Below are 24,896 nucleotides of genomic sequence, written 5' to 3'. Positions count from 1 at the left end.
TTTTTTTTTTTAATGAAACATCTCTTATTATTAGCTGCATGTAGTGGGAAACAGAAGTTCTGTATATACTTTTTAAGTTTTTAATAAATATTGACAACTGCCCTTTCTTTTCATAAAATTTTAATAATTTGTACTTTAACTAACACCTTTAAAAGATGCCAGCTTACCTATACCATGCATCACCACAGTCAGGGCACCTCTGCTAACAGTGTCAGTCTGGGGAAGGACAGCTCAGTCTTCAGGCCTGTGCACTGAAGCTTGTTTAGGGTTCCTGGTTCAGAGGTGGAAGTCCTTCCTTACAGTCTGGTCAGTTACCCGCTCCAAGTTTACTTCTGTTTAGGTTTACCTTGGAAACTTCAGCTTTTTTAAGAGATAGCATTAGCTGCAGGATTGCTTTTCTTGTTTTTTGTTTGTTTGTTTGGCTGGTTGGTTGGTTTTTTGTTTTTCTGGTAAATTGTCCTTTAGTCATAAAAGTATTTTTAAAGTGTGTAAAATTCTTTCATTTTTGTATCATAGTTACAAAAGACATTGAGAAAGCAGGACTGATTGTTCCCTTCACTTTATGTCAGAGGAAACTGACCATAGATCAAGTGGCACATTTAAGGCTCACATAGTGAGGATCATTCTGCTTTGTTTGCCCTGCAGGCTCAGCCACCACTCATCTAATGATGGCAAAATACCTTTGCAGTTTAAGAGTAACCTGCATTACCTCCCTCTCAGTTTATGGTTGATGAGGCATCACAGGTGAAAGATGTTGAATTCTCCTTAGATTCTCAGCCAGTAAAAGAGAATTGGTATTTGTGCTCTCTCTGTACCTAATGTCTTTGTATCACTGCTAAAGCTAGAATATTGGAGTAACAGCCGTGGGTATGTAGCAAGCATTGTTTTCTTGACTTGTTATGAGAATCTTGAGTCTGAAACGCGCCCCCCCCCCCCCCAAAAAAAAACACCGCCTTTCAAGGTAAGTTGTACTTTTAAAATGGTTCTCAGGCAACATACAGTGGTAACAACCATTTAACTATGCATGTGCTTTTCCCTCAAAGACTCATGTCCTGAGAAACTGTCCAAGCTGTTTTTACCTCTGATTACTCCTCTGCCTAGCCAGCATGACGGTCATAGACGTCAGGAGTCAGTTTATCTCCCCATCCTGTGAATGGGGAGGTGACCTTGGGTAAAGTGTGTGCTGCCTAACTGGGGAATGTTTAGGCGCAGATAAAGTTCTGTTTTATTTTCCTAAGGGCAGAGCACTTAACCCTTAAAAACAAATTTTGCTTTAGTTTTTGCTTTTTTTTTTTAATGTTATTTTTCTCAAATGTATAGATTTATATACTTGTGTATTGAAATTAACGGTTACAAAGAGTGTCACTTTGTGTACTTTATTGATATTGACAGATTCGTGTTTCTCCTTAGACTTTTTAAAAAACAACTTTATTGAGAGGTTTCCCTGGTGGTCCAGCAGTTGGGGCTCCACACTTCTATTGCATGGAGGTGGAGAGGGGCACTGGTTCAGTCCCTAGTCGGGGAACTAGGATCTCGCATGCCATTCTGTGTAGCCAAAAAAAGAATCAATGAAGTTTAGGGTTGGGCATATTTGTTGACAAAGATTTAAAAAAAAACTTTATTGAGGTATAATTCATATACCATATAATTCACCCATTTAAACTGTACAGTTTAATGTCTTACAGTATACCATAATGTCGTGAAGCCATCAGCATAATCTAGTTTTAGAATATTTTCATCTCCCCCTTCCCCCAAAAAACCCATACCTGGGCTTTCCTGATGGCTCAGTGGTAAAAAATCCACCTGTCAATGCAGAAAGCCCATACCCATCAGTCCTGTCTGATCCTTACTGCCCCCAACCCTGGGCTTTATGTCTGTATCAATTTGCTTGTTCTGAACATTTCATATACATGAAGTCATACAATATTGTGTTTTTTGTGTGTGAATGACTGTTTTCACTTAATATATTCAAAGGTCATCTGTGTTGCAGGATGTATTGGTATTTCATTCCTTTTTATTGCTTAGTTCTATTACATAGTATGGCTCTATCACATTCTGAATTTTTCCACTTTTTGGCTAGTATGAATAATGCTGCAGTGAACATCTGTGTACAAGGGCTTGTGTGGACATATGTTTTTGTTTTTCTTGGTTGTATACCTAGCAGTGGAGTTGCTGAGCCACATGGTAATTCTATGTTTAACTTTTTGAGAAACTGTTTTCCAAAGTGGCTGCACCAGTTTACACTCCCACTCGGATTGTATGAGGGTTCTAATTCTTCTGTTCTCTCCAACACTTGATTGTATTGATTATATCCAGTCTAGTGGGCCTGAAGTCCTATCTTGTTGTGATTTTGATTTGCAATTTTTTTTTTTTGCCTTATGACTAATGATATTGGGTATGTTTTAACATTCTTACTGATCGTTTGTGTGTCTTCTTTTGAAAAATGTCTATTTGTATCCTTTGGCAGTTTTTTTGATTGGGTTACTTTTCATTATAGAGTTATATTTACATTTTTGAGTCATGAGTTCTTAATATTCTGCATGCATGTGCCTTATTAGCTGTATAATTTGCATATATTCCTTTTTAGACTGCCTTTTTTGATGGTGTCCTTTGAAGCACTAGGCACTTCCCTTCTGGCTCAGCTGGTAGAGAATCCATCTGCAGTGCGGGAGACCTGTGTTTGATCTCTGGGTTGGGAATATCCCCTGGAGAAGGAAAAGGCTACCCACTCCACTATTTTGGCCTGGTCTATGGGGTCACAAAGAGTTGTACACGACTGAGCGACTTTCACTTTGAAACACTGAAGTTTTTATTTTGATGAAGTCCAATTTGTTGTTGTTGTTTGTACTTTTGGTGTCCTAAGGCACATTGTTTGACTCAAGGTTCTGGAGATTTACTCCATTTTGAAAGTTAGAAACCTTCTAAGAGTCTTACAGTGTCAGCTCTTGCATGTAGGTCTTTGATCCATTTTGAGTTAATTTTGTGTACGGTGTAAAACAGGGGTCCAAAATCATTTTTTCACATGTGGATTTCCGGTTCCCCTGGCATCATCTGTTGAAAAGACTGTTCTTTCCCCACTAAGAATATTTGGCACCCTATCAAGTAGAAATATTGTTCTCAACCACAAGTCAGAACACTTGGGCTTTTTTAACAACTCAAAGCTTTCATGAAAGTGTTTGAACGGTTCAGCATTCCTACCAGAAATGCACTATTCTTAATGTTGACTCTGGAATTGGAAGGATGGAATCCGAACCTTCCAGAATCTGAAATGTATACCTGATGTCTGCTCTGTGGGTCTCTCAGATTGCAGATAGGGAACAGCTGTTCCTGGTCATCCTGGAGTGGAGGCAGGGGGATGTTGAGCTGTCTGCTGAAGGCAAAGTTTTCCTATGACTCATATGAGTCATCTTAAGGGAAGTTTGAAGATTGTTAGTAATTATGCTGGGCAGCACTGAGCTGTTTGTCAGATTTTACGACTGTAGATAACTCAGTAACGTGGTTTGTTTACTGTATCATATTGGAAGGACTGCTTTAGGAAGAAGAGATGAACAGTTTCGTACTTGTCAGTGCGATGCCTGTTAATTGGGTATTGCAGCAACTGAATAATGACTGTTAATGGAGGTGATGATACTGCTGTGTTCTAGGAGAATACTTCAACTCAGAGTATTTCAAGCTGCCTAGATAATAGTGATTGGAGAAGGAAATGGCAACCCACTCCCAATCTTGCCTGGAGAATCCCAGGGATGGGGGAGCCTGGTTGGCTTCCATCTATGGGATCGCACAGAGTTGGACACGACTGAAGCAACTTAGCAGCAGCAGCAGCAGATAATAATGACGTTGGAGGAAACAGATGAGTGTCGGCCTGAGTTGTTTTTTTTTTAATTAATGTGAAAAGCAATGGTCATAGTATTTTTGCCATCAGTGTCTTTGATAGCTTTTTGTCAGCCTTAAACTTAATAGCTGAGAAAATTGGAATAGAGTTGGCAGTAGGAAGAAATACTGAAGTTACTTAAGGTTTTTTTTAAAAAAGGAGTTAAGATAGTATCCTAAAGATTGCATTTAATTTTTAAGGGGCAAGTTTTTGTTTGTTGTTTAGCTTTGAAATTCTACTTTTGCTGACCTGTCTTTTTCAAGCAGCCAAACAGGCCAGTGTCCTTTATGCATATCCTGATCATATTTGGGTCAAGAGAAGGGGTTCTTACAAACGATGTAGAGGATAGTTTATGTAACATTTATTTCTGGGTAATTCTCAACCTGTCTCAAAGCTTGGATTTCCTTCAGGCAGGAGTGGAGGTGAGGTGTGATTCCCACTTTACAGTCAGGGCACTTGCTTTAAGGCCAATCGTTTATTAGACCATCAGTCACCACTTCCCAGGGCAGAGGGCTATGGTGAGCCTCACTTCTGCCCAACGGCTCCCCTCCCCTTCCCCAGTCTGTTTTGCTATGACTGGAAGAGACCATTGGGCAGCTGGGATTTTTATGGGAAGAGAAGCAGCACAGTGTCCTTGTCCCCTTCCAGAGGCATCTGAATGCTTACACATGATTGGAAGTGGTTCAAGACCCTCCGCTGCAGCTGCTTAGTCACTTCATTCGTGTCCAACTCTGTGCGATGCTATGGACTGTAGCCCCGCCAGGCTCCTCTGCCCATGGGGATTCTCCAGGAAGAATACTGGAGTGGGTTCCATGCCCTCCTCCAGGGGATCTTCCCAACCCAGACAGTCTAAACTCTTTCATGGTCTAGTGGGTGCATCAGCTGCTTTTGTAAAGTGGATAGTGTAGTTAGAGTTATATATTATATTTAGTAAAATTACAACCATCAAACTCAAGATCCATTCAACCTTGGGGAAAGTGTAAACAAACTCAGAAAGGTGACCTATAAAGCAGAAGAGCTAATGCCCGCCTTGAGGGAGTTGGTGGGTTTGGAAGAGTCCTAACAGGTCAAGCTACTGACTGTAGAGTAGTGCGAGGTAGGTGGACTCTTCTGTGGTCACTGCTGTCCATACCTTTGTCTTTCAGAGCCCCCTGCCTCCCTTGTTGGCCCTCTCCTGGCTCCAGTTTTAGGAAATGTGGCATCCGGACCCTTGGCCATCCAGCTAGTCCATTCCTCCAGCCGGCCAAGACAATTCTTGCTCCTCCCCTGTGTTTTTCAGACTTTTCCATCTGTCTGATCTTTCTTCCTACTGATTCTTATAAATCCTTGCCTTCCCCTCCTCTTCAGAGCGAAGGCCTCCCTATTGTCTGTGCCCTTCCCCAAACTTTCCTGGCTGCTGGAAAGGAGCACTTAGGAGAAGTGGGTTCTCCCAGGGAGTTTTGTTGGTATTTTCTGTGCCTCTCAGGTGCTCAGTGCTTTTGCTGTAATTATTTTTAATATATTTTTTTCTTCTGCTCAAAGATAAATTATTTGAGGGTGAGCAAAATATTTCCCCAGTGTTTCTGTGTTCTCCAGAATACCAAGAGTCCATCAGGGCTCGGTAATCTCCGGATAGATTAGAAAGTATTTCTCCTTTTGCAATTAATACTAACCTAATCCTTAATTCATCCTTGTTGCCTTTTCCTATAGTTGTTTTACACAACATATAAATTTATATGTGCTCAGTCATGTCTTAATTCTTTGCAATCCCCATGGACTGTGGGGATCTACCAGTCTCCTCTGTCCATGGGATTTCCCAGGCAAAAATACTAGAGTGGGTTGCCATTTCCTGCTCCAAGGGATCTTCCTGACTTCCGGGATCGAACGTGCATCTCCTACATTGCAGGCAGGTTCTTTACTGCTGAGCCATCAGGGAAGCACCCCTGTCATGATATATCATAGCCCTCAACCTAGATCAAAACTTGCAAGTGAAGACCATGACCTCTGCAGCTGTGCTCTTGCCTCCCCATATTGAGTGCAGGCCCTGTATGTAGAAGGTTGGTCCACTTGACTACCTCGTGCTCTGCCGTGCTCTCTCAAGCAGAACACACAGCCACACGTGCATTTACAGACTCTTTCTCCTCCAGCCAGAGTCTGAGAGGTTTTCCCCCCAGTAGGCTTGTCTGCTAAAACGCGCTTTCTAACTTCTCTTTCTTTTTTTTGGTGCAGACAGTTGTGAGAGAGACATCAGGACAAGAATGTTTCACTTAAGGACTTGTGCTGCTAAGTTGAGGCCGTTAACGGCTTCCCAGACTGTGAAGACATTTTCACAAAACAGACCAGCAGCAGCTAGGACGTTTGGGCAGATACGGTGCTATACTGCCCCCGTTGCTGCAGAGCCTTTCCTCAGCGGGACTAGTTCGAACTATGTGGAGGAAATGTACTATGCTTGGTTGGAAAACCCCAAAAGTGTACACAAGGTAAGGCTCAAAGGAGCAGGTGTCTTCGTGTTTGGAGTCTTGGCCGGTGGTGGCTGGCCGTCCAGGTAAGTGCATGTGTTCTAAGGACCCTCAAGAAGAAAGTTAGGCAGGCGGCTAGAAGCCCCACCGACTCGAGTTCTTTGCATCAACCCAACTCGACCGTCAGCCCAGGCCCAACAGGAGCCACCTTCTCTGGAGGGGCATTTCCCTCTCTCCATGTGCGGCACGCTCAAGGCCTTGCTCCCTGGAACAGCCAACGTGTTAAACCCCCACGGAGGTGACGAACCACTTGCACCACTCCCAGGACGTCACCAAGGCTACTGCAGGACGGCGGAAGCGCACGGAAGGAAGGACCTTCAGGAAGCTTGTCCATCCCACTGTCCTCGGAACACCTGAAAACCATCTCATGAGATTTCTCTACAAATGACATTTTAGATCAGCATGTTTATGTCCCTCTCCTGTATTTAAAAGTAAATTCTGTGAAGGCTTCCTTCTAATTTCTCTGTGTTGACGTATGAGGCTGTTCCTTAGAACCTCTCCCTTCATGTGGTTACTTGATACAGAGCATGCTTGGTGGCAGAACTTCTTCAGAGCATTTTGGCCAGTGATATTTATGAGTTTTGATAACTGTTTCTTGGCTTTCAGGTCAGGAAGCTGGCCCAGTACAGGTGCTGAAGGGTGGGTCCCCAAGCTGCTTAGCTCCTTGTGGCCCATTTGCAGGGTGTGGGAAGATCTGAGGAGACAGTATATGCGAGGTGTTCAGGGTCTACGCAGAGGAAGTGCCCATCAGAGGCTGGCTGCCATCTCTGTTGATCTGGCCTCTTCCTTCCTTGTGAATTGTAGGGATTTGTCTTCAGAAAGCAGCCTGCTTCTGTCAGGCCTTCGAGTATAATCTTTACCCTTTACCCTAAAGTGTTAGTGACATTTAGGATTGGATATGTTTGTGTGACTGCGGGAGCCCCCAGCCCTGTTTTATCAGGGCTCTTGGTATGATAATGCCACCTCTTGGTCTGAACCTCCTTGCCTGGCAAAGGAGGACATCTAGCCAGGTCTTTTCCTTCCCTGTTTTCATGGCAACCTGGAAGCTGCATTGCTCCATGAGCAAGGTGAAATCTGGTTTCCTATGGGAGGAGATCTGGGGTGTGTCTCCCAAGATGGTAGACAAGTGGACTACCCAGAAAGAAGTGCCCTATAAAACTGGCCCTGCCAGTGACGTCAGATATTAGCAGTTTCTGAGGACAGTTGCTGCAAGGTTCTCTTTCAAATAAACTTAGCCCAGAGGTTTTAGAGTCAGACTTTCGTCTCATGTCCAGGCTGTCCCTCACCTTCCTTTTCTCAGATATAACCTCTTTGTAGAACCAAACAAGTTTTCTTAAGTTCTATTTAGTTTAGGGGGGAATAGCACTGGAATGAGCTCTTAGGAGATAATACGGATCTAGGCTTGGGGGTGTCCGTGTATGGATGCCCTGCGTCACAGGAATGGGTTGCAGAGAAGAAGCACACCACTCTGCGATGCAGAGCTCTGAAAAGTGGAGCAGCAACCATCACAGTGACTGTCACCATTATTAGTATTTGTGTTAATATCATTACTGTTATTATTGCTTAAAAGTTTTTTTTAAGATTTGCTCTTTAGAGGAGTTTTAGGTTTACAGCGAAATTGGGGGGTAGGTACAGAGATACGCCATATACTCACTCCTTGCCCCTATACATGGAACCTCCCACACCATCAACATTCCCCACCAGACTTATGTTTGATATAATTGATGAACCTGCACTGACATGTCATCATCACCGAAAGCCCATAGTCTACACCAGGGTTCACTCTTGGTGGTGTGCATTTGTGGTTTTGAACAAATACATAATGACATGTATTATGTATTACATCACCGTTACAATATATTATACAGAGTATTTTCACCACCCTAAAAATGCTCTTTGCTGCACTAATTCTTTTTTTCCCCCCCCTACCAATTCTTGAAAAGTATTTTTATCACATAGCATCAAGAAAGGTAGCATGTGATGACTGGGAAGCACTTGGGGGCTCTCAGGCTGGGTGGAATAGTCACGGAGTCCATCTGTCCTAGAGTGAGGACAGCACAGTGAGAGGACTACTGACGAAACTGAGGCAGCCTTCTGAGGAAGGGTCTAGAGTGAGGGTTGGTTCCTCGGGCTCCACTGGTCAGAGCAAGCACCTCTTTGAGACTCTCCAGGGGTGTGGGGAAAGGATCTCCAAAAAGGACTTTGTAATTTAATAAGAGAATACATGCAGGTTGGCATCTTTGGGCCGGATTTCATCTGCTGATTTCTGTTGTCAGGTTCTCTGGGGACTCAGCGTATCCTAGAGGGAGAGGGGCAGGATGGTGTAAATCAGTGGACATTCACAGCGGCAGTGCCCCTTCTCAGGCTTCCCAGCAAAGTGGACTTGATCACCTCTCCACATTGAATTAGGCCCAGTAACTGATGTGTGCTTACTTTTTGATGGAGATGTTCCAGAGCTTTGCTCAGATTTTCAGAGGCATCTATGACACACAGAAGATCTTGGAAATTGTTGACTTTGTTAAAAATGCTTTATTTTGGTCTGTGTTAGAAAAAAATAGGGAGATATAAAGAAAATTAGCTTTTAAGATTTGGGTTGATCATCTTTCTGATCTCTCATTTCTGCGTCAGATAGGGGATATCAGACTCCCTGCCTGAGAGCTGGTTCAGTTGCTGTGCTCTTCCCTCCATTTGCAGAGGGCTCACGGGGGAGCTGCTAGGACTGGACTTTTTTCAGCAGAAACAGAACACATTTAGCATCTCTGCCTCTCTGCTCTCCTGTTATTTCTTAAACTTTTTATGACCTGTCAAACATGTAGTAAGAGTGTCAACTGCAAATTCACACTTGCTATCTACCTTTCCAAAGATCAAATTATGAACCTCTGCAGCCGCTAACCTTTAACACCGCTTGAAAGGAGTTCAAGGAGGAGGTCAGAAAGCAGGCGCTCTGGGCTCTGGAAAAAACTGGCAGGACAGGTCTTCAGGTAGTTAGATTATTTTCCAGGGAAGATTTTATGAACCCAGTTCTTTCATCTCCTCATATCTAGAAAAGCACTAAATTCCTTCATAGTGACATCTACTCCTTGTGATTAGCAGTAACCTTCACAAGGTTAGATCAGCCTTCTGCAAAGAATAAGTGCTTGGTTGCATATACTCTCCCTTCACCAAAATTACGAATATCCTGACCACCCCCCAACCTCCTTGGAGCAGTTCCTCAGAGCTATATGAAATGCTGACTCCCTGGCTATAGTCCTCATTTTGCTCCAAATAAAATGTAACTCACAACTCTAACATTGTGCTTTCCCCCCCAGTTGACAGGAGTATAAGGTGAACCTCCACGAGGAGACCCAGTGCCCAGCTTCAGCATCTCTCTACAGTTTGCCAGACCTTAAAAATCTACTCCTTCCCTGCTTATTTCTCTGTTTGTTGGTTTGTTTTGTAAAATACTTCCCACTTGTGTTTATTAAGGCAAATCTCAAACCATTATTATTTCTGTCATAAATGTACCTGAGTGACTCTAACAAGGGAATGGTTTCTTAACCATATCTAACAAACTAGCAAGGTAATTCTCTAATACTGTAGTCTGATTCTCAGTGTGTATTTCATTTTTGACTTTATAATTTACTCTATAGTTTTGTCTTATCCCTCTTTTTAAAGAAGACTTTTGTTTCTAGATGTCTAATTATGAAAGTTATGTTTGTAGTAATCGAGCAGTTCAGGGGTGCAAAGCCCCCGGGCACTCCCTGCACCTCTGCGCCCAGTTACCTGATCGGCCCTGGATCTGCCTTTGTACTCTTGTCTTCCTGTCCTTTGGTGTGGTCCTTTCCTGGACAGCCATCTCTTCCCCATCGTTTTCTACAGTCCAGCCTCTGCACTTCAGTATTAAACACATTGTCAAGTAAATCTAACTACACGAACCTTTTAGGAACCTTCAGCCAGGCTTGGTCTGTCAGCATGCAAAACCCCCACTCATTAGGTCTTGGCCATGTTGGGGATAAGTCAGATTGTGACGTCTTATTTTTAATTACATCTAAAATACAGAATCAAAGCCATATTGTCCTTGTTAGTGTTTTAGACAAACAGGTAACTGAGAGCTGCTGAACCCTCAGAGGACCCCACCCACAGGCATCATGTGGTGTCAGCCCTGCCTGGGAGGACCCAGGCTCAGGCCCTGTGCCTTCTCCTCCCTGTGGTGCCCTCCCTGCCCCTTTTGATTGGGCTGGCACGTTGTCCTTTGTCCATTAGAGCTTGCTTCCCCTGCCTGGCCTTCTGAGTGACCTCTGCCCACTTCCTGAAAGCCTGTCTTCCTCCACTGCTAACTGAGTCCATTTCCTCTCCTGCCTTTTGCCAGCCTGCCGCCAAGAGTAATAACAGCTTTCTTGTCTCGCATGGTCACAACAGGACCTCTTAGGGACTTGAGGTGCGAATTCCAGGCTCTCGGTCCCACCTCTTTGAACTTGGCCACGCCGCCCTTCAGGCCCACGCTGTTCTTCTTTCTTCTCTGCTTATGAAACACAATCCTGTAATTTTCTGTAATTGAACCAGACAAGCAAAGCAGAAACAGATATGTGTCATCCACAGTATGCAGTGACACCATTCCTTTTCATCCTGCCGCTTGAAACTGCCTTGGCTGCACTTTAAAAACAGCCATGGTGCTCTCTAGTTCTCTGCTGGCCTTGGAGAAAAACACGCACATGGTATGCTTAATGGGCTTTCAGTGAACAAGGCTGTTCAATTGCATTTTGAAGTTTCTCCATACTGAGCTTCCTACATCAGGAGGAATCTCAACCCTGGTGACTTTTTGTGTTAAATCAACTAAACCGCTAAGAATATCTTCCCTAACTCCAGTAAAACTCCAGTATGGTGTTTTACTCTTAAAGGATTTGTGTTTATGCGATCAGGGAAATAAAATTTGCACCTTTGAAAAGTGTAGGGGTCATGAAGCAGCGCCTTCACTTTACGTGTGTGGCAGTTTGCAGCTCGTGACAGTGTTTTTTGGAGGACTGAGTTGCTGTCAGGAGGTGTGAGCATTCAGGGCCCTCTAGCTTGCAGGCCTGTAAAAATTCTATAAGCAAAGCACAGTTAGAGCACAGGGTAAACCCCACCGGCTTCTGAAGGGAAGTGCCAGTCATACTGAACTTTGAACGGTAAGGAATAGGCCTGACCAGGGACAGTGTGCCTGTGCCCAGGAAAGGCACTGCAGAGGGACAGAGGGTCGGGGGGCACTCAGTGAGCACTGGAGAGGGTCCTGCGGGGCTCAGTGCCTGGAGCCAAAGGCAGTACGTGAAAACCAAAAGTTTGGGCTGCGACATGTGTTGAGAGGCCCCAGGGGTCAAGCAGAGGAGTGTTTGCTTATTTTGTGAAGCGCTGTGGGGACGTGGACCCCTTGGCAGTTGGAAGAGGGTGAGGGCATCGGGCGCTGACAAAGCTGAGCCTGCAGCGAGAGGAGGGCAGACTTGGAATAAAAGCATGCTGCATCTTTGGGAGCATGACTTTTTAATGATTACCCTTTCATACTGTATGCTAAGCAAAAATAGTGGGTTTTTAAATGTCAGTGATAACTGCAGAGGGATCCAGAGTGACCGCAAGGGGAAGGAGAACATCAGAAGCAAGAAAGGAGCGTCATCCTTGGGGCTGGGTCTGCTCTTGAGAAGGGAGTGGCGAGCTCCACCCCAGCCACTCTCCTGGCACCTCCTTTCTGAGGAAGGAAGGAAGGAAACATTGTCAGAGGGAGGGATCCTTTGGGGCTTTTCCCAGAAAGGAGCTGTGGTGGTTGGTGATCAGCATCAGCTCAGAGCCTCTAGGCCACTGGCTCTTCCTGTTCCATCTGTGCCAGACCCCACTGAGGGTCTGCCAGGCTCTGGGTTCTGCTGTCTGCGAGCAGGTTGTAAGTTTAGGGCCTTCTCTCTAAGTGGTCATGACTCACAGACACACAATTCTCTCTGGGCCCGAGGCTTGGTTTGGCTGGACTGGGTCCTCCAGGTGGGATGCCCAGTAGGCGCACGGGGGATCAGATGTGCGTGTGGTCCCACATGGCTGCCCTTGGAAGTTGTGACGCTGAGTTGACAGAATGCACTGTTGGCTGCAGCCAGCCAGGCAGAGGGCATGGGCTCTCACTTGCTGAGGAATCCCAGGAAGACTGCTCATGAGAGTGGTCACAGATGTCCTGCATATAATATTTTCCTGCAATAAAAATCTAGTTCCTGTGAGTGTTCATGAAATAAATAACCCTAAAAGCTAGCAACTCAAAACACCACCAACGAAGTCTTTCTCCTGGTTCCCAGCTCCCGTGCAGCTGTGGTTCAGCTAGGCTGCAGCCCCACAAAGGACCTCCTCACATCTGGCATTTGGTGCTAACTATTCGCCAGGCCCTGCCGTCATCCAGGGACCAGAGTGACCGCCTCACAGGGCTCAGCGTATTTCTGAGAGGAGAGGGGAGGGGAGAAGAGCCTGCTGGCCTTGGATGCCCCACCCAGAACTTACACACTGCCACTCCTACCCATGGCTGTGATCAAAACAAATCTTGGGTCAGTCCCCAGGGACACGCCTCCAATGAAGGAGCCTCACAACCACTTCAGGGGGCCTTTGTGTGGACCTGGAAGGATGTGTGGCCGCTGAGCAGCTTACCACAGTGCTTTCTATAATGATATGATGGGGCCACCACCCTTAGTCTGGGTCAGAAACTCAGGAAGCATCATTCCCCATCAGCACTTAGGGCTAAGCCAGGACGGCTTTTCTTTGCTAATCCTGTGTGTTTATTGACATATTACCCACACACAGATACAGAGAGAAGATAGAAGAACTTGTCTGGAGATGTTCTCTCGCCTGTACAACACTGGTTTTAAAAACAAAGTGTTGCTCTAATCAAGCACAATTCACTTGACTTCTGTGGTTGAGGAATCCCCAAGCAGAGCCCCTGGTTTTAACTATAGAAATAGTTCTGTGGTGAAGGGTCTGGCAGGCCCAGATCCTGGTTCCTCCTAGACATGGTTGTAGGCAGTGAGCTGGGTCGGGGCATGGCTCTGCCCGTCCTCAGCTGGGGATGGTTTGAACAAGGCCCTGCCTTGGTCGGAGGGGTCTGAAGCCCAGCATTGTGCATGGCTTTTAAGACTGCTTAGCTCTGAAGCACAGACCTTTGGTGGAGGTCCTGTGGCTGTCCACCAAGGGCCTCCTCTTCCCCTCACCCTGGGCAGCGTCTCTTCAGGATGTTAGGACAGTCACACGTGGTGTTTTCAGAAAAGGCATGGAGCCCAGCAGTTAGCACAGATGGCGCACACCAGGAGGGTGGTAGACACTGCCCAGTGCAGAGACATGAATCATTTGGCTCCATACAGTAGTTGGGCTGGTGTGCACAGAAAGCTGGGTGCTTAGGAATTAATGTACACTTTCTAAGCTGGAGAAGCCCTGTGTGGGGTGACTAGGGAGACAGCCTCGGAGAGGTGCCCACACTCTCCAGGGCACTGGGATCCTTGAGCCGTATCTGTTGGCCAGCAAGTCATGGGTGACCATCTGTGGAGCCACTCAGTTCAGTTCAGTCGCTCAGTTGTGTCCCAACTCTGTGACCCCATGGACTGTAGCACGCCAGGCTTCCCTGTCCATCACCAACTTCCAGAGCTTACTCAAACTCATGTCCATCAAGTCAGTGATGCCATCCAACCATCTCCTCCTGTGTCGTCCCCTTCTTCTGCCTTCAGTCTTTCCCAGCATCGGGGTCTTTTCCAGTGAGTCAGGTCTCTGCATCAGGTGGCCAAAGTATCGGAGCCACTGCCTGTCCATTTATTTGACTGAATTAGCCTGAACCTGCCAAACCCTTGTTTGGCCATGCATGAGTTTTCCCTGGTCACTTGTTCCCCTGAATCTCATGTTTGTGGCAGTTAAAACACATCGTCAGCATCAGAACACAGTGAAACGGTTGTTTGTGACAGCGCTGGGGTCTGACGTCCAGACCTGGCCGTCATTCATTTATCAGTTGTGGTGGCCTTTGAGCCTGGGGTTTGGTCCATCCAAGAGGTGGCCAGAAGCTCCCGCACCCACTGCCCGGGGCGGTTTTACGTCAAGGTCCTTGGCAAAGAGCCCAGCATAGGGTGGTGGTGGCTATTAGGTGACATCATGTTCCGTACCAGGGCGCCTAGCGCGGGAGGGTGAGGATTGTTCCGTAGTGAGGGAGGGGGCGGCAGGGTGGCAGCAGGAGTTGCATCAGAAGGGGACTTTGGACAAGAGAAAGCAGTCTGTTCAGTCCAGCATGCAGAGTCACAGGATTGAGCAGCGAGAAGAAGCATCAGTAACACTAGGGTTAAGCTTTGATCATCAGTTTCTTGAACAAATATTAGTATACCCACAGTTTAAGGGTGTAAAATGCTACACAAATACAGGGCTGTCCTAAGTAGTCCATGCTCCATACTTTTATAGGCAAGGAATCAGGCAGACAGCTGAAGGGACTTGCACCCTTGCCCAGCCTGCAGGGGGCAGGACTGGGGCTCCCAGGCCCCCACGAGTGGGCAGGCAGCAGGCAGGCCCCCTCCGGTGGGCTCAACGTGTGTGTGGCCCTGTGAGGTCACACACTTGCGCTGGCCCACATATCTGACACACGTTGGAGGCCTTTGAAGTGGGGGAAAGGGCCCGTGGTAGTGTGTTTGCAAGCCCTCCAAAACCAAACCCTTCGTGAACAAGTCTCTATTGTGACCTTCACCGTCAGGAACTTGGCCCCGAGACTCTTGCAATCTGCTGACAATCAACAGGGTAAAGTCCGCTTGCCTCAGTGAACCGCTGACGCGCGTGTCCCCTGATTAGCACTGCCACCCTCACTGAGGTCAGCACCTTGTCTGAGATGAGGACTCTGGACGCGCCACGTCCTTAGAGCTGATGCCATGGCCACCACCGCACCTGATACCCCACCACGTGCAGCACTTAGCGTTATACCTGACACCATACCTAGTACCTCTCCAGACAGTGTGCCGGGCATCCCACGCAGCTGCATCTGAAACCGCCCCAGCACCACAGCTGACACCCCCAGCACCATTTTTGATAGCCCACTGAGCAGAGCGCCTCGCATCACACCAGCCCTACCAAGATGTGAAGGGGCCTGGTCCTGTCTGACCTTAACTTAGCAGGATGTTGAGCACCTCCTACGTGCCAGCCACCGGACCAACTTCCTTAGATGTTAGAGAAGTGTTTGGAGCTTTGACAAGCTCCCCTAATAGGGGAGAAGAGGACGGGTGACTTCAGGGGAAACCCATGAGGCCTGTGTAAGAAGTCTGGGAGGTTTTATGGAGCAGTATAGGAGTGAGGGCTTTTGAAAACAAAGCTTCATGTACTGCAGTTAAATGCCTTTAGTTATCTAAAAGTAAACATAAGAATTCTGGTTTCATTTCAACCAGAATGTTATCCTTATTTGTACTTGAAATCATGTTTTGGTTTAAGTTGTTTCAGCAACAAGTTGGTGGCTTTAAACCGACCCACGGGAGGTGAGTGGCCAGCCCACAGCTCCTCTGAGGGCCAGGACTGCTCACCTCCATGGTATCAAGGCTGCGAAGGTCTAGGTGCAGGGGGCACGTGAGACCACACAGGCATCCTCTTCTTGAAGCTTTCTCTTCATTTGGGAAGGGCACCCCACTGACCTGTCACTTCAGCCTCGTGGTCACCTGTTTCTTCATTTGGGAAGGGGCCTCGAACTAACCCATCACTTCAGCTTCATGGTCACCTGTCCCTGCAGCAGGTCTGCAGACACTTGGTTCTGGCAGCAGGGAAGCTGCAGAGAGATAAAACTGGCATCAGGTACGCACACAGGTAAATAAAGTATCAAGCTGAGGTGTGTACACATGAGGGCTGCGATTATCCAAAGGGAAATCCTCCAGATAGTGACAAAGCCATGCATCACATCAGGCATCACATCTCGGAGATGAGTGTCCTGGGCGGTGGGGCTGGGGTGGGGTGGGGTGTGCAGATGGCTGAATGAATGTAGAAGCCAGGTCAGGTGTGGGGGAGGTGGGTAGAAGGGGCACCTTGGGGAACAGTGCAGCAGGAAGAGGAAGCGTGGCTCAGAGTCCCAGGGCTGGTGAAACCTGCAAGCCAAAAAATGACTTTCACTGTCAAAGCCTTTTTTTTTTTTTTTTTTTTTTAATTGTAGTATAATTGCTTTACAGTGTTTCACAGCCTTTTTAAGAGGTCTGACTTCATTAAACTTTACCTGCTTTAAGTTGCAGTGAGAAGGTTTTGCAAACTGTGTGAACCAACAATTGTCTGTCACCAAGTGATCAGATCTGGTGAAGGGGGGCTTGCTGGTTGTTGGGGTGGGCTCCTTGGCTTGGCAGTCACCTGAGTGCAGGTGCCCGCCCCTCCTGCCTGGAACTCGTGGGGGAGGGCCTGGCCAAGCTGCAGGGGAGCAGAACTGCGCACCAGCTGCTGTGTGCTGGTGGTGCGGGCGGTGGGGGTGAATTACAGGAAAGGAGGACGCTGCATTCCTGGCATATTCTTTCCCAATGGTTCCCAGCTCTCTGCAATACCGGTATGAACCAGTTTTTTCTGACTGCCTCCAGCTTGAGCAGAATTTCCGTCGTTGTTGTCCTCAGCCAATTGAAAATCACCTGGAGTTTTATCCCAAGCACAAAAGAAGGTCAGAGAGAGGAGGCCCGATAACTGCGATTTCCCCCCCACCTCCCTGGTCCTGGACTGGAAGGTCCTATAGCCTTTGTCTGCCAGGCCTGTGCCCTCCAGGTGTCAGCCCTGGAAATTCTTTGATTTTTTTGTTTGCTGGCTTTGACAAGGGTCAGCCAGCCTGAGAGATAATGTTTATCCTTGGGTTGCCCTGCTCTGACTCACTTAGCCTGATCAGCATCTCTGCCTGGTGGCCGCTCTGTGTCAGTCCTGCCTGCCTGCACCTTTCCCAGGAGGGTGTGGTTGGCACGCCAGGTACTCAGATCATCAGTTTGATAACTTGCCCCCTCACCCAACCCCTGCAGCTGCCACCACTGTTCTTGTTAGTCAAAGCTGATTTTTCTGAAGCAAGATGAACTTGTGGTTTTTGCTGTGCCTTTTGGCTCTGGATCTTTTAGCAGCTGGTGCCCCTCAGGATGAGGGGTTGGCTTGCAGCCAGGGGACCCTCTCTATCCAAGGTCTTGTTGGGCAGTTGCCACTGCATTTCAGAGACGTCTTCATGTATTCTGTGAGGCAGAAGATGGTGTTTAAGGCTTGAAGAAAGTGTGCTGCTCTCCAGAGGCTCCTTGGTTTCAGGGTCATGCCCTGCCCCCCAGGGCACGGCCCCACCCCCACTTAGAGCCCAGGGTGTGTGTCCACAGCAGGACTTAGTGTGGACACAGGTAAGGGTAGGGACTCCAGTGCCAGAACCAGCTGGGGGCAAAGTAGAAACTAGATTGGGTTTTACAAGGCTGTTGGTTCTTGGCGTGCAAGGCTAGTCTGACTGTTGCCCTATTGCCTGCTATGTCAGCAAGGCTCCTTGTAGTCCAGGCCCTCGGTTACTGGAGGCATGGGTGGGAGCCAGAGAGAGCCCTGGGCCAGAGCCACTCCCAGAATGCATGGAGCTTGCATGGCCTGCTGTTCAAGCTCCACAAAGTTGGAAATATTTGGGGGTGTCCAGCATGTCTGCTCCTTAGGCCCTCCGAAGGAACTAGGTGGATGCCAAGCCCGGGGCAGCCTTACCTTGCCCTAGGCTGCTGATCCTGAGACATCCTCTCTTTTTCTCTCACAGGACTAAGTCAGTTGCTTTCTCTTGTGGACATACTGCTTTTACTCCTGTTAGAGAACTCAGAGGGAGAGATTGGTCTTGGGGTTCCATGCCCCAGATGAAGAATGTCCTTGGTTGTCAGGTTGCATGATGTGAGATTCTCTACAGTCAGTGTTAAGGCTGGCGCCACAAGAGAACCCCAGATCTCCCTTCTACCATCAACTGACAAACTAAAAAGTAACCAGAACGGTAAAAACAATAAAACTTTGAATAGTGAGATTTGTTAAAGCATTTTAAATGCTACTGAGATAGAATTCACGTAAAAAATATACAGTTCTGGTTTTTCATATATTTACCATGTTGTATAATCATCTCCCTAATAGTTGGAGTTTTTTTAATTAATTTTTTCTGAATACAAAAGGAATATGTTCTTATTGTAGAATGATATAAATGTTCTGGAGCACTCCCCTCAGAAACACTTTTAGTGAGAGGCCGGGCTGCCCTGTGTGATGTTCCAGGCCTGTGTCCATCCCAAGAGGGTTGTGACTGGTGGTGACACACAGCCGTCTCTTGGACCGTCCAAGTCATCTGTCTACGCGACATAAAGAACCTGCCTGAAAAAGCCAGACCTTCAGGACCAATCTCCAGGTTTCTGCCCAGACACAGACCCATTTGGTACCTGTGCAAGCTCCCAGACAGGCCCATCTGAACAACATCTTGGTCGCACTTACTAGGAAGGTGCACACAAATCTAGTGAAGTTTCTCCTCTCCAGGTTTTTCAAGGAGTCTCACCAGAGTTCACTGACAGAAGAATCTTAGAAACTGGAAAAACGCATGGCAGAGAAGAAAGACTGTTTTCACGTTTCTAAACTGCTTCTTGTTGTTTAGTCGCTAAATCGTGTCTGACTCTCTGTGACCCCATGGACTGCAGCCCACCAGGCTTCTCCATCCATGGGATCTTCCAGGCAGGAATATTGGAGTGGGTTGCCATTTCCTTCTCCAGGGTCTAAACTGCTTGAGTTTTACTATATTTATTTTGGCAATGAAGTTTTATTAAACCTTAGTTTTTCTGACCTCTACATTTTTTTAAAACCTCACATCTTCGTCTGAGATAAACTATTACAGTTCACAGTATCTGTGCAAATTATAAGTTGAATCAGGGAGTTCCCTGGTATTCCAGTAGTTAGGACCCCGAACTTCCACTGCAGGGGGCACAGTTTCAATCCCTGGTCAGGAACTAAGATCCCACAAGCCACACAGCATGGACCAAAAAAAAAAAAAAAAATATGAATCCTACACAAAATAGTCAAAAATAATAGGAAGAGGAGTTAGTTCACATTAGCACAAAGGAAATTGAAGCCAGCAGTATTTTCAGTTACTACCAGTAATATGAACTGCCTACCAGATTGTGTGCTGAATGCTGTTAGTCTTTATTTTAAAAAAAAACTATGAAGAATATAGATTTTATTTTTGTCCTCATCTTACAGATGAAAAAAACTGAGCACATAAATTTAGGTTATTTGCCAAGATCTCAGAGCTCAGAATTAAGGTTCTGCCCCTGACAACACAACCTGAGCTCTTAACTCCCAAGCAGCCTCCTCAATGAAGTACAGAAATGGCTATTTCTCTAGGGGTCAGTGAGGGGCCCTTGCGGCTTCACACATCTGAGCCCTGGACTGCCTCTCACATACAGCCCCTGATTCTGTTCTGTGTTCAGGAAGTGAGCATGAGCAGGTAGGCCTGGGCCCTGAAGGCTGTGCCAAGCCCCTGGGGTCTAGAAAGCCCCTGGCGTCTAAATACCTATTGTCCCCCTCAGGAGGTTCAATGGGGGTTTGAGGATCTGGGGCAGTTGTAGCCCTTCAGGCAGGAGTGCCAAGAGCATTGGTCTGCTAGATTACCAGGAGGGGACAGATGGAGCAGGAAGTCCTCCAGTCACCCCATCCTGGGCTGCCCGTGTAGAAGCATTTGGCACACGCAAGTGGGGCAGAGGTGCCTGGCGTTGGGGGTTTTGATGGGAGGGCATGTGCGTCATGGGGTTGGCGGGTGAGGAGGCCCATCAGGAGGGAATGATGAAAGCAGGGACCCAGCCCCTGAGAAACCCACCCTCAGAGTGTAGAAGCAGGCTGTCCAGAGTATGAAGATGTTGACCCAACCAGCCTACTGGTAGATGGACACAATCAAGACTTAACCTGCCAAAAAAAAAAAGACTTACCTGCCAAGAGAGGTTCTCTTTTTGACTAAAAATGCATCCTATGGGAGCAGTGGAGTGACAAGTGTATTCCTTCTTTGTCTTCAGTCATGGGACATTTTTTTCCGAAACACCAATGCTGGAGCGCCCCCAGGCACCGCCTACCAGAGCCCACTCCCCCTGAGCCCGGGCTCCCTGTCAGCTGTGGCCAGAGCAGGGCCCTTGGTGGAGGCCCAGCCCAACGTGGACAAGCTGGTGGAGGATCACCTGGCGGTGCAGTCGCTCATCAGGGCTTACCAGGTAAGGTGGTGGGCGGCCATCTGTGACAGCACCCTGCCGACCCAGTGAAGGTGGTCATTTAACTTTCACCCCCACCAAACACTAGGCACTTGCTCCCTGCTCTGGGGTGGAGGGAGGCAAAAATGAAATATGACAAGAGAAAAGGAGCCCAGACATGCTCTTGCCATGTGAGCAGATCCCCTGCCACCCATGGTGCCTGTCCATATTTCTTTCCATGAGTTGGCAGGAATGGTTTGTGGGCAGGGAAGCTCATTCCATGCCCGCGTGGCCAGGGAACTGCTGATCCCCAGGAGGGAGCGGTGACCCCGAGGGTATGCTGCTCCCTCAGGCACGGTCCCTTCTCAGTTGCTAACGCCCACATACAAAAAGAGAAGGTGAACCTGTAGGGTTTGGGGACAGAAGCAGAGCCCATGGAAGCAGGGAGAGGCAGCTGATCCTCCAGAGGGGCCATCTCTCCATGAGCATTCCTACTGGAGGAGGGTTGGGCAGAACCAGTGGATCCCATGGCCTTGCTCAGAGCCCAGAAGCCCCTTCCGGGATATCTGCCTGGCGTGGAGAGGAGCCTGGGATTCAGATCTTACCATCTGCTCTGTGAGTAGTTCTCAGGAGGAGAAGAGGAACCGTTGAGCCAAGAGCAGCCCTTCTGAGAGCCCCCAGAATTTGGGCTCCCCTGCTGCCTCTCCTGGCATCGCTGCAACCTGGCAAAGGAGCCCACTGTGGAGTCCTCATCCCTCCACTGTTCTCTTTCCTGGAAACGGCCATATGGACTGTTCTTCTCTGCCCACCTGGTCAGTTGCCACAAGTGTCAAGACAGGCAGCACAGAGTGGATCTGTCCTGCTGGGGGAGCCTGGCAAGTGAGGCTTTGTCCCCAGGGCAAGTGAGAATAGATAGCCATGTGCTCTCAGGTGCTGTTCACAGCAGGCGTTTCTACAGAAAAGGCACAGCTGGTGCGTGCTGACCACTGCTTGACTCATTCAGCCTCAGTCATTTCTGCGGTCTTCTAGTGACTTCATAAAAGCTGTTCCTCTTTGCAAATTGCTAGCAGGAAACTGAATAAAATGTCCAAGAATTAAAGACACAAATTTGGAAGCTGGGAGGGGTTTTCCGTCCTTCTGTTTGCAAACGGTGCCGATCAGACGCTGCAGTCCCTGGTGCCGCTGCCTGCTCTGGTGCTTACTGCCCTGACCCCACAGCGGTGCCAGTGCAGCTTCCTGAGGGACTTCAGGCTGTTCTCAGCTGAGTGGGTTTCACACTCGAGTCAGAGTCCCAAGCATTTCCCATTTCTGTTTATCCAGGAAGACTGTGTCAGGATGCCAGGAAATGGGTCCTTTTAGATTGCCAGGTTTATCATAACCTGAGGAGTTTATCCCTTTTTTATAGAACTGCTTTTATGCCCAATGCCTGTATGCTAAGTCACATCTGACTTTTTGCGACCCTGTGGACTGTGACCCTCCAGGCTGCTCTGTCCATGGGATTCTCCAGGCAAGAATACTGGAGTGGGTTGCTTGCCCTTCTCCAGGAGATCTTCCCAACCCAGGGATCGAACCTGCGTCTCTTATGTCTCCTGCACTGGCAGGCGGGTTGTTTGCCACTAGAGCCACCTGGGAAGCCTTAATGCCCGATAGTGCTTTAAAATAAACTATTCTAAGGCTTACTTTTGGGTTAATTGGTGCTCTCAGGGAAAGGTTAAATGTAACTTTTAACCCCCTCACAGCCCACAGGACCTGCTTAATGACTGCTTGTATTATTGCTTCCAGGTCAGGGGTCACCACATTGCAAAACTTGATCCTCTCGGAATTAGTTGTGTAAATTTTGATGATGCTCCGGTAACTGTTTCTTCAAACGTGGGTGAGAATGAATCTGTAAACACTAATTTTAATGTAATTTTACTTTTTTTTTACCCCTTCCCTCTTTTTTTTCTCCTGTCCTTTTGTGTGTGTCCTTCCCTCTCCATCGCTGGCCCATTCGTAGATACGAGGGCACCATGTAGCACAGCTGGACCCCCTGGGAATTTTGGATGCTGATCTGGACTCCTCCGTGCCCGCTGATATTATCTCATCCACAGACAAACTTGGTGAGGGTCTGAGAGCAGCCAGCACTGCGCTGTTTGGCTCCTCTCTGTGTGTCCCAGCTCGTGGCAGCCAGGACGTCCACAGGCCAAAGGGAAAGACTCTTAAGTTTCCTTCGTTCTGATCACTTGACATTTATAAGTCATATAGCCTTAGTGAGTTTTGGGCAAGTTATTTTTAATCTCAGCTTTCTAGCCAGATCATATGAGCTCAATTGTCTAAGCCTGAAAATTGGAAAGTGAAATTTGGGGGCAGAAAAGGTTAGTGGCACAGAAAGACGTGACCCACCCAGGCAGGCGGGTCCCCAAGATACTCCAGGGACTAGCACATCTGGCTTCAGTTTCCAAATCTCAGGGCAGTACAGCCTGTGCCCAGATGGGGTCTTGCTCAGAATCGTTGTCACACACCCTGAAGCACAGTGCAGCCTGCCTTTGACGGGGCGAATTCCAGAGCAAGGGGTGCAGTTGAGGTGTCTCGATTCTCAAATGCCGGTGATCACACTGAGGAAACTTTGGAAGGCATCCCGCGCGCAGGGAGGCGCATGTGGCACACAGGCGGTTGTAGCCACGACCCCAGCACCCGCTCTGTCGTGAGCACAGGGGCCGGGCAGGGCTCACACCTGTGGTCGCTTTCAGAAGTTAACCTGCTCTAAGTCACCGTGCTGCTAACCTGTACTACAGAAATGATGACGTGACTAATTTTTAAATGGCCAGGTTGTTTAGGAGGAACACTGTGCATGCTAATACAACTGATTATTACCTACCTGCCTAACACTGCTCTGGGAGGGGACACAATTTGCCTCCTCTGAATAATAGTCTCTAACGCCCCCGAGAGGCGGGTCTGGGTTGTGAGTTGAGAGGTCAGGCGCTAGTCAGGTAATACTGGAGTTCAAATAGCATTAACCCCAGGATGGCTGTTAGAGGTTTGTCTCTGCTTTGTCTTCATTTCGGAAACAATCCTAGGGGATACAGGGTTTCCTCTACTTTGTAACTGCACAAAGGTTTTGGAAGAAAGATTAGATCAACTCTTCTGAATATAAAATAGGACCAGTCCAGATTGTTGGCAGGATGTGAGTTGAATACTGCTGCTTTATTGAGTAGTGACAGCTTTGTGCACCCCAGAGGTGGGCTTTTCTCTCCACTGTCCCCCAGGATACTTGGATCCTCTCTCCTCCTCCTTACCACGTAGCCCCCAAAGCACCCAGACCCCACCCAACCGGGACTCACTCGTGCTGAAGCCCATCGGCACCGCGAGTCCCCTCCAGGTGCTTGGGCCAGGGCAGACCTCCCACCCTCACCCCACCTGGGAGGCCTGTGAGCCCCCAAGCACTGGTTGCCTGAAGAATAGCTCAAGGTCCTGTGCCCTGGGGCTGTCTCTCCAGAGAAGGACTCTGACTGTGGGGCCTGGCGGGGCATGGGCCACAGAGGCTGGTGTTCCTATGCACAGTCAAGCGTTTAAACAAGAAAAGCATGGGGTGGGGGTGGGGGTGTCTAACGCTGCATCTCCCCTGTTCTTGTGCCATCCCTGATTGCCAGGTTCTTGATATCTAAACGGACCTTTCCCAGTGGTTCCCAACTCACAGGAACTGCCTGGGGAGCCTAGAGCTCCTGTCTGTCCTGCCTGAGGCTGGTCAGGGTGGGATGCACCATGGCGACAAGCTCTGGCAAGGGTTTCTTGGAAGCCCCCAGGCCATCCCAGCCCAGGAGTCTGAAGCCTGAGAGCCCCCAGCCCTGTTGATGCTGCCCACCTCCTCAGGTCACAGCTGTCATGGGGTAGGCGCAGAGGTAGGGCCTCTGTCGTTCTTTCGGGTCCTTTCTAGGCCATCTTGATCTCCCCTTACAGTCAGCTCTGAAACAGTGCCCCAAGTATCTGTGCTTCCGTTAAGGTGCAGCGTCAACACAGCGAGGGTGAACCAGCAGGAGGATGTTATAAACCAGAGACACACAGAGGTGGCCCCAGAGCTTCCTGAGCTCATCCTCTGGCTGGGAGCCTGTCAGAAACGTTAGGAGAAAGTTGAGGAGCAGCCCCCTCCTTTGCAGGAGGAAAAATGCACTTCATCCTCAGAATTCAAAATAGTGTGATAGAAAAGTCATGGAAATAAGTGTAAATCTAGTATGTATTGATATTTGAATCTGTAGGAAAATAAGTCTTGAATTATCTCACGCTTGATGTATGTAGGTCTTTACAAAAACAACTGGATCAACAGGAGCGCTCTGTTCGGGGACAATGGACAGTCCCTAGAGTGCTTTCCTGTCCATCATCTCATCCGACCCTCAGGCCTGGGCTCAAGCC

At 48.0% G+C, this 24,896-nt stretch overlaps 1 protein-coding gene and 1 long non-coding RNA gene across 5 annotated transcripts in view; both read left to right on the top strand.

Moving 5' to 3' along the window:
• OGDH (oxoglutarate dehydrogenase) overlaps positions 1 to 24,896 on the top strand; it is a 66,711-nt gene that overhangs the window by 7,160 nt on the left and 34,655 nt on the right. For 2 of the 4 annotated variants that reach the window (XM_061414431.1, XM_061414429.1), the window contains exons 2-4: positions 6,080 to 6,330; positions 20,343 to 20,534; positions 22,507 to 22,609. In XM_061414431.1, coding sequence (XP_061270415.1) covers positions 6,109 to 6,330; positions 20,343 to 20,534; positions 22,507 to 22,609 — 517 coding nt within the window. In that variant the 5' untranslated portion in view covers positions 6,080 to 6,108. Of the gene's footprint in view, positions 1 to 6,079; positions 6,331 to 20,342; positions 20,535 to 22,292; positions 22,384 to 22,506; positions 22,610 to 24,896 lie in introns of all 4 variants that reach the window. The other 2 variants (XM_061414432.1, XM_061414430.1) reach the window with 1 other exon arrangement.
• Positions 6,337 to 19,119, top strand: LOC133246294 (uncharacterized). Its single transcript, XR_009735999.1, has 2 exons — positions 6,337 to 13,442; positions 13,485 to 19,119. It is a non-coding gene; the product is annotated as an uncharacterized LOC133246294 (long non-coding RNA).

This window comes from Bos javanicus, chromosome 4 (genome assembly GCF_032452875.1).
Source record: "Bos javanicus breed banteng chromosome 4, ARS-OSU_banteng_1.0, whole genome shotgun sequence".
Lineage (NCBI taxonomy): Eukaryota > Metazoa > Chordata > Mammalia > Artiodactyla > Bovidae > Bos > Bos javanicus.
The sequence above is the reverse complement of the archived record's forward strand: the minus strand, read 5'-3'. Positions and strand labels throughout refer to the sequence as shown.